General features: G+C 28.9%; 2 protein-coding genes and 1 non-coding gene across 3 annotated transcripts; 2 read left to right on the forward strand and 1 right to left on the reverse strand.

The window, feature by feature from the left end:
- Nucleotides 1–36: 36 nt before the first annotated feature.
- Nucleotides 37–1,857, forward strand: LOC107027063. Its single transcript, XM_015228230.2, has 6 exons — nucleotides 37–633; nucleotides 849–963; nucleotides 1,045–1,129; nucleotides 1,224–1,275; nucleotides 1,405–1,459; nucleotides 1,547–1,857. The coding sequence occupies exons 1-6, from the start codon at nucleotides 289–291 to the stop codon at nucleotides 1,714–1,716; spliced, it is 822 nt and encodes a 273-aa protein (XP_015083716.1). The 5' UTR covers nucleotides 37–288; the 3' UTR covers nucleotides 1,717–1,857.
- On the reverse strand, nucleotides 1,675–2,811 carry LOC107027066. Its single transcript, XR_003579794.1, has 3 exons — nucleotides 2,732–2,811; nucleotides 2,539–2,623; nucleotides 1,675–2,082 (listed from the first exon to the last, which is right to left on the reverse strand). It is a non-coding gene; the product is annotated as an uncharacterized LOC107027066 (transcript).
- Nucleotides 2,812–7,796: 4,985 nt separating this feature from the next.
- LOC107028117 (protein SPIRAL1-like 5) lies at nucleotides 7,797–9,789 on the forward strand. The gene is made up of 2 exons (XM_015229167.2): nucleotides 7,797–8,251; nucleotides 9,160–9,789. Exons 1-2 carry the CDS (start codon nucleotides 8,012–8,014, stop codon nucleotides 9,235–9,237), a joined length of 318 nt encoding a protein of 105 aa, XP_015084653.1. The 5' UTR covers nucleotides 7,797–8,011; the 3' UTR covers nucleotides 9,238–9,789.
- The last annotated feature ends 2,262 nt before the right edge of the window (nucleotides 9,790–12,051 follow it).

A 12,051-nucleotide genomic window follows, 5' to 3' on the forward strand; every position in this document is an offset into this window, starting at 1 on the left:
CCCACCCAACCAAAAAGGAAAGAAAGAATAGGATAAGAAAATAATCAGAAAATGAAAACCAAGAAAGTAGAGAATCTCATGCCATCTGAAGATGACTAAATTTGGCTTTATACTTAGTTGGTACCTTAATTACAGAGGAAGGCAGAGACATAAAAGCAACAATTTCAGGAAAAGAATAGGTCCTTTTCTCAATGCCAAAGCTTAGAACCAAAGTTTTTATGCTTTTTCCTATCATGGGTCCATAAATAGATAAAACATAGCTTCTATAGTGCTGCTATATACACTAAAATGGCATTTTCTGGCCAACTTCTCCAGCATAGTGTATGGTCTAAAGCGGAGTTTACGCATACCCTGAGCATCCCTCCATTGAAAGCTAACCATGAATCAGTTACGAAAGTATCACAACGAAGACTTAAAATACGGAACATCAAGAGCAAATATAACTGTTTGGTCACATTTTCAATGTTAAATCCTGAGAATGGCACGAGTATGAATGCATGTTCTCCATCCGACACAATCAATATGTTCTACTCTAGCATCAACAGCAAGGACATGAACCAACTAGCAATGCTCATAGATAAAGATTGTTTTTTTGATGATTTCTCCTACACTAAACCATTCCAAGGGAGAAAGGTTACCTCTCTTTTTCTCACAGAGATATGAATTGTACTTTTCTTTTGTCCAACTTTCTGAGCTCAATCCCAAGCTAGTTTCAATCAACTCTATATTCATAAATACTCTGGTTTTGATCCATAATATGTCGACACTAAGTACTGAAGGATTATCTAACACTAAGGATTCCTTAATATACTCTAGTGGTTATATCTCCTATTTGTAAATTGATGCAGGAGGCTCTAAAATTTCTGGGGCAACTAACCACATGCATGGGGAAGAACACAAAGTTCTACATAGAGAACATTTATGAGGGAGTTGATCTCACAACTGTGGTAAACTGGCATTTAGGTGACGACGAATAAATTGTTTCTAGAATCTAATGACAATGTAAATATTGAACATGACAAAAGTATATTTTGGTTAATGCAGAGTGGAACAATAAACAGGTTCCTTTCACTAGAGGTTGCAGCTGCTACGAGTTATCAAGAGACGGAGATCAAGAACTAGTCATAAAGTAAACTCCAAAGTTTTCTAAAGACATGTTAGCTTTAATCCTATTACTATGTTATCACTAGCATTAAATTCCCTGGAAATGGAAATTCATGCAGGAAAGCTCAAGTAATCCTTGAATCGCCAATCAAACCAGGAAGCTTCGCTTTGGTACGAATATCAGTACCAAGACGTTCATTGTTTTTTTATGATATTGGCAAGTCAACAACTGCAATTCTTGATTCTTGTTCAGTTTCTATCCAATTGATGCATGCGGTGTTCTTGCCTTGAAAAATGCAGGAAGTGTTCCAGAAGGTCATTTCAGTATGTGATGCTTTCCCTGAGGCTGCTGAATGTATGTTGATTTCTTATGTTCTTTATATTTTCATCAAACAAGAGAATGGAAATAATCTCAACACGGAAAAAACAAATTCATACGCAGGGTTGTTTCTGATGAGTCCCCTTCTGTTACCAAGTATCTACAATATAGCTCTCCACACGAGCATACGTCCAATTCTTGCCTGCTACCACAAGTTATGGAGCTTCATAGTCGCATTTCTTACACTTGTCTACACGATATTACTGTTCATTATAAAGAAATTCCAAGAATAGAACATGTTCACAGCTTGACACTCATGACATTGGACAACATTCAAGACTTCACTTTTCGCACATACATATAGACGGTAGAAGACAAGACAAGACAAGACTCCACATTCATTACAAGCACAGTAAAACCTTTAAACTTTTCTTACATCTATAGGCAGAAGGCATAAGCCATTAACCATATCAGCTATCAATCATCGTTGCTATCTCGTGATGACCATGATTCAAGCAATGAAAGAGCAACTAGAGGTCCAAGGAAAGGAGGGACCGGAGGTGGCCTGCTAAAAGCGACGAGGGGTTCAATCTTCTCCGCCTTGATTTGAGCTTCGCCAGAATCATCATTTGCTTGCTTCTTAGGGGTCATTATTCCAACTGTATCAAAGTTTGTCATTATTCAGTTATTCATAGTCAAACAACTTCTTCATCAACTACGATCTTCTTGTACATTTGTAATAACAATTCTATCCCATACGAAATTTATACAACACTCTTCCTGTTTCAAAACGAAATAATCTCCTATACTATTCCATTAATAATGTTATTTTACACAACATCAATAAAACTTCCAACAATTCATATTCATTTCAATGTTCACATGTTAAACTTTTTTTGTTTCATTTTTTCTGACAAACTACAATTTTCTCCACTACCACCATCTACACACAAAAAATGAAGATATCATTTGTTATGTAGTTCAAAAGCATACATTTTTATCTTATTACCAACCTTTTGAGATAAAACAATATACATAATTAATCGAGTTGCACGAAAACTGGCACACATACCAAGATTATTCAAAAAAAAACATATACGAAGTTTTGAAATTACCAATTCTACTTCCAGATGGAAATATGTTTATGAATTTGCTTATCTCAGGAACTAAAGTTTTAGTTCGAATCATTTCACCAAAGTCCTGCAAAACATGAAAAAAAAATTGTGAAAATAAACATAAAATATTGAATTAAGGAACAAACTAACATAACCCATGATAAAAAAGATTGATGAAATTGAAGAAATATACCAGAAAATTTTAACTTATTTTGCTTTAAAAAACGGATTTTTTTTTCTTAGAAAATTGTCAGCAGTTCCAAGGTGGTCGGAACAAAAAAAAGGAATTGCAGAATGTTCTTGAAAGTTCAAATGGGCCTAATGGGTTTTTGGGTACGGGCTGGGCTGGGCCATTATATGGGCCCCCATGTAAGAAGGATAATTTGGGCCTTGTACATTTGCAAATAAAGCCCATTTGAAGATTGTTGGGCTAGTCCGTTTCTTTACCTGGACCATTAGTGTTTTCGAGGGTCATTTTGCGCTTTTATCTCTATCTTGTGTAGGTCTTTAACTTTTAGCGAATAAAACGAATGTAGCCAAACTCAAAGTTCATACGGTATAAGCAGGGGCGGAGCCACCTTGGTACAGGGGTTCATCCGAACACCCTTCGACGAAAAATTGTACTATTTATACGTTGTTAAAATATTATGTATATATAGTTGATGTTGAACCCCCTTCGACTACTCCTTATGTCTAATTCTACGAACTTTTAACCCCCTTATTGAAAATCCTGACTCCGTCACTGGATATAAGTTAGTAATCTGAACAAGCATGTATTCAGTTTTTAAAGAACTTGTGTCCTATTAGGTATAAAGTCATTTTTTAAATGACAAATATTAAAGATCAAACTACTTGAAAGATAAAAAATGCATTTTATGTGGTTTTACTTGTATTTTCATGACTATAACGATACAGTAACCCTATCGCATTGTAGTCATTGTCATATCCATTGTTCGGCTGTTGAATTTATCCATATCCTATATTTTGACGTGAAATATTGTTTTATGTTTTATTAAAAGATCTATAAGATTTCAACAAATATTATCTTTGGCATCATAATTTGAACTTTTTAATGAATTCAAGTCAATGATAAATACGAGAAAAATTTATTAAGGTGACAAGTTTTTTTTATAAAAAATATATATATATCAACCTAAAAAGACATGAAACCTAACATCTTAATTAGTAGATTACAACTCATAAAAACACAAAACTCAACAATTGGAACCCACTAAGCCTATAACCCCATTGCAATTAGTCATTAAACCACACTGCCATCTGATTGTGAAATTGTACCTATTTATAACTATTTATCCATTGCAATTTTGGGTACCATATATTTTACTTTATTTTAAAGTCGATAAACTTATAAATTTTTATGCATCGTGAGATGTATAACTTAAATGATGATCGTAAATAGTATATATATTTGATTATTAAATAAGAGGAATTTAGAGTGTCGTCTATGAATTTATATGAATTCAGTAATTTTTATTCAACTTTATTTATGAATAAATAAATTTATTGTAAATTTTAATTATTATTACATACTAACATGAGATCGTTATAAAAACTCATAAACTCTGATAAAATGCTAGACAATATTTAACAAATTAATGAGATTAAATTTTTTTGGTCTAAACCATAGGGTACAACCAGCTAATTAATTAGGTTAAGTTATCCTTAATTAATGTAAGATGTTTTTCGAGGGCCATATAGAACTAAACATCATTATATTTCTTGGAATGTTTATTTGCTTATTATTTAAATAAATTAAATAATAATAATTACACGTAACAGATAGTTAATTAAGTTGTATATATAAATAAATCAATTAATTGAATCGCGTCGTCTAAAACTTAAATACTATTTAACTATATAGGTTGAAACTATAAATTTTATAAAGGTATATATTTGAAGGGATGCGATTTAAAGTCTTTGTCAAATGATATCTCGAAATTGCATTTATGCAATTAAAAGTGAAGTACAATAGGAACCATGAGCAAGTAATTTGTATATTTTACCCCTCATACTTGTAATAAATTCATATGATACATTTACTTTTAAAATATGTCAAATACACACCCTTTTTTTACTAGCGCATACAAAATCAATTTTAACTAATTTAGAATCAAAATATACTTAATATATTATTAGAATATATAGCAACAAAAAATCACCAATTTTTGATTAAATCTATTAAAATTTGACTCATTAATAATATTTTTGATGTCACTTTCTTTGATAATATCGTATCGATGAGCTAAATTTTGATAGGAAGTTGTGATTTTTTGATAGTGATATTACATCACAAATCAGTGGGTAAGCTAAAATAGAGGATGATGACTCAAATCAATATAATAGCTTTACCCTACAAGTACCCTTCCTACCGAACTCTCCCTTTTATTTACTAAATATAAATAAATATTTGTTTTTTTTTTCAATTCGGTATTTAAATATTTGGTATTTATATCGAAATTTATTTTTAAAAGGATAAGCATTAACTAATAATATTTTTTTTATGTCAAGACTCATATTTGAGATTTAATATTCAGTATCTATATTAAAATTTGATTAATTCGAATTCGTACTATTAACTAGTAAGACTCTATTCAAGAATACTTACTAATAGTAATTTTTGTATTTTTAAGATTCCAATTCGAGATCTTTATACTCCTAATCTAAAGAACACTTGTTAATTCTTTTGGTTTAACCTTTTTCTTTTGCATTTAAATTTTGTATAATTCACTCTTTGGGTCCATTTGATATTTTTTGACAATCAAGTCTATAACTACTCACCTTTTTTATTTATTCAAAATAATCTAATTATCTTGATTTAACACCATTAATGAACTTTTTTATTAAGCTATAACACGTGTTAACTCATATTACCCATTAAAGTTGATTGACAATATATATTTGAATCATAGTTTACACTTTACATTAACATATTCCCAATATAGAATGATGTTAATCCAATAGTATTAACCCTTTCTTGTAGTAGTTTTTTCCCCATCAATTATTGGTATCATATGTGATTTAATTATTATATTATTTTATTATTGTGTATTATTTTTCATAACGATATTTTGTTATAGTTACTATTATTATTTTTGTTTTCTATTCCTTAAGCTATTTTGAAATATTTTATCTGAATAAATATTTTTCAGAAACAATCTCTATCTTTATTAGATAAAGGTAATATATGTCTCAAATATTTTTATTCTTCGCATACCCTAGTTATGAAGTTGCATAAATTAAAGTTGTAGTTTTCTATTCATGATCATTATTTTATTCATTGATTCATTTGGCTTAGCTAATTCAAGAATCTTTATTTTATAATTTTATATTTTTCCTGTCTCTAGTCAATGAAAAAACAAAATTATTATGTTGTATGTAAATTGAATAGATCTAATCTTATCTAAGCCTATGTCCCAGAGTGTACTACTCCTAGGATATCTGTCAAGCAAAATTGATTGGTAACATTGACCAAAAAAAGTGGGAAAAAAATATGATTTAACATTTTATACCTTTTATGTACAAAAATGTACAAATTTATATTTAAAATGAAAGTATCTGATTTCGTAACACCAAATTTAGGCAAATCGTCTTAATTCTAAGGTCACTAAAATCATCACTTAAAGTTTTATATTTATGGAGGACTCCAATTTTTTTTTTAAAAAAAAGAAGAGTAATTATATAGATATTTTAAAAAATAAAATTGTATGTGGAAAAAGAAGGTTGTACTTTCTTATTTATTTCTTAATATATAATTTGACTATTTACCATATATTTAGCTTTTTTTTATTTTCTATTTTATTATTTTTATTGTTAATATTGAACTTTCTCCTATAAAATTTATTGAGCTATGGTTGCTTACAAGTTATAGCATAACAAAATTATTTTTTGGTGGTTTTTTCAAAATTTCAAGAAGTGCCACAATCATTATGTTGAAGAATGCAACATTATTTCGATATTTTTATATCAACTTATCATATTTTAGAGTTACGTTTTATTATTATAGCTTTATTTTATAGTTTTTCCTGAAAATTTGTAATTGTTGTTATTCTTAGTTCGTAAATATATATATTGTTGTTTTAGTCATTATCAAAATTTATTCAATTTAAATATATCTATTTATTTCGATCTTACAAGAAAAAAAAAGAGTAAAAGAAAAAATTTTAGGATTAAATAAATCCCAAAAAAGAGCGCTTGGTAGATTTTAACAAATATTTGAACCAAAAAATATGGGGATGCTCTTCAAATGAACAAGGCATTAATATAGTTGAGTTAGATGATAATAATATCCCAAAAAAAAAAGAAAATGTAGAAGAATTTGGTGAAAACTGTGGCATAATTTTCGATGATAAAGAACTCCTAAATAATTTAAGTTGTTGCATTCCTAAAAATAAATTCGATAATTTCTTTTATAAAAAAAATCAAATAAATAAATAAATATCAGAATTCCTTCCTAAAATTTGACTTTAAGCCCCTAATCTTATCGAGTCTGCTTTTACGTTAGTCAATCCTATGTTTGCTAATATTTATGGATTTAATTTATATATACACTATGACAACTACTTACAAGTAAAAAATAATTGATTAATCTAAATTATAATATGGTATACCATGGTCCATGTAGTTGTCTTATGTACTCTTATGTATTACATTTTTCCTAAATCTTTTCATCCACTTCTTTTATAGCCATTTGGTATCGAGTATACACTAATTCGATTATTATTAATTTATAAGAAGGGGTTGAAAATATTCTTGATATGAAGTATAGAATTATGTATAAAATTTAACAAAAATTGAAATTCATAAAATTTATTTTTGTAATTTTTAATTAAAAATGAAGAAATATTTATCTATCCCAGTATCACACTCCTACTACACTCTTGGTGGTTAAGTAAGACACTTTATGACTTTGCTTTTTCTATAGCCCCATGGCCAATTTGCCATTACGAATTGTTGTTTATCAATATTATATAATTTCATAAATTTGAAATAAAATTTGGAGATTATTGTTGTTTATCCATATTAAAATAAATTTGAAATAAAATTTGGAGATTTTTAAACATATGTGTTTATTTATCAAATTAATCAATTATTTCAATTTCAAATTTGAAAATTAAAAACATATTTTTAAAGTTTTTTAAAAAAATTTCACTCATAAAACGTCGTATTTATAAAAACTTTAGCTCAACTTAAAATTCAAATACTTTCCTTTTAATTTCAAATATCAATCAGTTCATATCCAAACGCAATCAGAATTTCACTTTTAACTATTCTTGCCTTTCTTTTTTTAGTGAGAATGCCCTAATTACATTTGTACTAATTACCAATATAAAAGGGGAAACCACACTTAACTTTCAAGGACAAAAGGGCTAAATCCTTCTTTCTACTAAACACAAGTTAATTAATCAAAATCCTTTTTATTTCTTCCTTAATCCCTCAAAATACATTTTTTTTAATGGAGAAATCTCCAAATTCATCTAGAGGTGTTAGCTATGGTGGAGGACAAAGTTCATTAGGTTATTTATTTGGTGATGATAAGAAACAACAAAAAATTGATGAACCTCAACCTTCTCCAACTATTCTAGCACCTCCTTATGGAATTGATGATGATACAAATTATTCACAAAATAATTCTAATACTACTTCAATTACTTATCAAAGATCTCAAGGCCAAAATTCAGGAATATTCATTACTGTGAGTATATATTATTTTATGTTTATATAAATTAATTTAATTGTCCTTGGTTAATTAATAATCAAGAAAGTATGTTCAATAGATCTAGTGATTGTAATTTTTGTATTGCCTTTGGTTTTAAAAAAATAAAATTGTCAAGAAAGAGTTTGTTCATTTGATTATTTTTTTTTAATCTTTCATTTATTCATAGTTATCAAATTTATTGATTAGTAGCTTAAATATGTGGAGAATTTTCATTTTTTTTATTGCCCTTGAGTATTTATTTATTATCAAGAAAGTAATGTTTATGTTCATTTGATTTATTTTTTTCCTTTTTTCTTTCATAGGTCTCACTTTTCAGATCTATTTATTAGTAGCTTGAAAATATTGAGAATTCTACTAGAAAATATGAAATCAGCTCTGAAATTTATCGATAATTTCTAGATGACTATAGCAAAATAGATCCTAGCTAATTGAATTTTCTTATAAGGCATCGCTAATCTATATCTAACTGAAATTAGCAAAGATTTGTCCAATTCCTTCTTTTCAACAACCTCTAATGATTTTTATTTTAATTGTCCTTGGTTAATAATCAATAAGTTTTTTCATTTGATTTACTTCCGTTTCTACTCTTTTTATTCATTTATAATTCTCAGATTTATTTACTAGTAGCTTGAAAATATATAGAGAGGGCTTCTAATGATTTTCATTTTTATTTGTTTATTATCAAGATTTTCTTCATTTGTTTTGTATAATATGACTCATATGAGATAAGCTTAATTAGACCGACATAGTCAGTAAGGATTTATATAGCCGACCCTCTTGGTTTATCAAGAAGGTTAATTATTTCTTCATGTACCATTTCATATTATATAGTTGTAATTATTATTATTTTTTCTTTGTTTATTTAATTTATATTTTTAATTTAGGGTCGTCCATCAACAAAAGTGAACTCAGTTCCAGGAGGAGATTCATCATTGGGCTATTTGTTTGGCGATAAGTCTTGATATTTCTTCATGATCTATCTAATTAACTTCTAAAGCATGGCTGAAGTTTAATTAATTAGGGTTTGAATAATGGAGAAATTTTCAATTTCTCTATAGTTTCAATATTTATGTTTTGCCTATGCAAGGGAACCTCGGAGCAACGATAAAGTTATCTCTGTGATATCGATATGTCACGAGTTCAAGCTCATATGCAAATGGCAAAAAATATCTGCATTATGACAGACTTTCTACATTACATGATAGTAGTTGGTGCGATCAGGCTATCCACCCCTTTAATTTGCATATTTTAAAATTCCAATGTTTGTAATTGTGTGTGCTAGTATTAATTAGTAGTTTATTAATCTAAATTTGTGTGGTTGTGTGAGAAGTTAATATAAGTGTATTATATGATGAAGATCATCATGCAAGTTTCTTTAGGGTTTGTAAGGTTTTCAGTATTATGTATTTTATATAATAGGTTGTAATAAAGGGGTCTTTGCTTTCTTTAATTGTTCTAAATTTGTCATGATCCATATTTGATTTAAAAAGAGCTTTGAAAAAATATTTTCCAAATATTAATTATAAAATATCCTCTTTCTTTTAATAGAAAGAATATTATATATACTTTCCTTATTAGTGGGGATATTGATCTCCTTTGCTTGGACCAAACCCTAATTCCTCTCTCCCCACCCACCCCATTCAATCGATTACTGATGGAGTCAAGATTTTATCAAGATATAAATTAAAAAAGTACGCACACGAAAAAATCAATTGAATTCAATATCTAATGATATAAATATTATTATTTGGCATGGATGGTTCACGCCCATCTCTAACCCTACGTGCACAAAGGTGGATTTAGAATTTGACGAACTTTATGGATTTTCAACAATTTCAAATTAAAAAACTTTATATCATATGTGTACAAGAGGAATTGAACCCTTATCAAGGGAGAGGTAACAAAGCTTAAGAAACTACTTGATTATTGTGTTCCCAACACCTATTTCTTATCGTACATTTTATAGATTTCTCAATATAGATATGTATAGGATTTGTGCAAAAGTTATTGGGTTCTCGAAAAATTTGTTCCCATCACCCTAGATCTACATCGCCTTAGCACAATTATGTAACTTATCAGAAGTCTCGAGTTCAATATGGCCTATCAATATGCAAGATAATACCGTCTAGTCAATGTGGTTCGACCCTTCTCCAAATTAATTAAGCACATAGCGATCATTTTTCTTCTTCTCTTAGCTATATTGTGTTTTCTACTTATTTTGCTTCTTATGGTAATTAAATTTAATGTTCCACCAGCCACTTATAAGGCCATTATCATTGTTTTATACATAATATATATACATTGATGTTTTTTTAATAAGAACATCTTAAAACAACAAATTTCACTTGAAAAAAGAACAATTAATAATGGAACTTGAAATGACTAAAGCCTTGTTTTCAGTGGTTTAGACATATTGTCATTTTTGTCATGTAGAATATGTGGTTAATTTATTATTTTCTGCATTAATAATCACATTTATTATGTGATGCAAATTAAATTTCAAATTAATCACAAGTGGTTCTTGACTATTTATGTATGATGTGGGACTATTGGAGTTGATGATTAGATTAGAGATAACATTTGCATGGTTATAATAAAGGTTCAACATTATAATCATGTCCACTCCTTCCTTCAGACATGGGTGGCTTTAAGATTGACATGTTGTTTCCTGCCCTACTTGTACTCTTAATTCTTAAAAGTTATATTTTCTTCGTTTTAATTTATTTGTCTGACTTAAATTTGACGCGAATTTATGAAAGTAAGTAGATTTTTTAATATTATGGTCTTTGGTTGAGCACCTCCATCATCAACTAGTTGGTTGAGGGATCGAGTCTCGCTGGATGACAATACTATTGATACTCCTTATAGGGTGTGGGGGAAAACAATATGTAGAATGTATAAAAAATATTCTTTAGTCTTATGGTTTTAAACATGTCACGTAGAAAGATAAAATTAAAAAAATCGCTAAAAAAGTTCTATTTTTCTACTAGTTTGTCAGGAGCTTGCTTGAAGATTTACTTATTGTTTTTAGTGAATTTAACTCATTTTGCGTAGCGACTGAATATTAACGAATTAAAGAACCATATTATATACTTTTAGAATGTCAATGTACTTTAAAATTAGTAGCATGTTAGTTATCATTTATGCGATACTTAACAATTAATTCATTTATAGGATGTACTTAAAAACTCCAAAAAAAATAATAATATATATAAACTTAGAATAAAAGTCATCCATATAAGTAAAGGTTAATAAAAATAAATTATTTAGCTTGTCACCATTTCTATTGGGAGTTCAAAAGGCTAGTGGGCTCATACTACCAGTGGCCCATTTGGGATAATTAGCTAGTGGGCTGATGTTGTTATGGCCCATTAGGGATAATTGAATAGTGGGCTGATATTGTTATGGCCCATTTGGGATAATTGGATAGTGGGCTGATGTTGTTATGGCCCCATATGGCCTATAAGGCTATTGGACTCATATTGTAGATGACCCATTGAATTTGGGCTGAAAAGCCACAAATCCCAGGTCATGACAGGCCTAATCCACTGGCAAGTAGCAACGGATGAATTGCTGAGTATATAGATCAGATCCGGACACAGCCAGTGACGGACCCAGGATTTTCACGAGGATTCGAACTTGGGTTGACTTGTAAAATTGAACCTTCTTCACCTATCGGCCAAGGGTCACACTTGTGTTAGTGGAGTCAAAAGTTAATATATACATATAAATTTTAAAAAACTGATTAAATATATATAAATATATATATATATATA

The sequence above is a fragment of the Solanum pennellii genome, chromosome 8 (assembly GCF_001406875.1).
Source record: "Solanum pennellii chromosome 8, SPENNV200".
In the NCBI taxonomy this organism is placed as follows: domain Eukaryota; kingdom Viridiplantae; phylum Streptophyta; class Magnoliopsida; order Solanales; family Solanaceae; genus Solanum; species Solanum pennellii.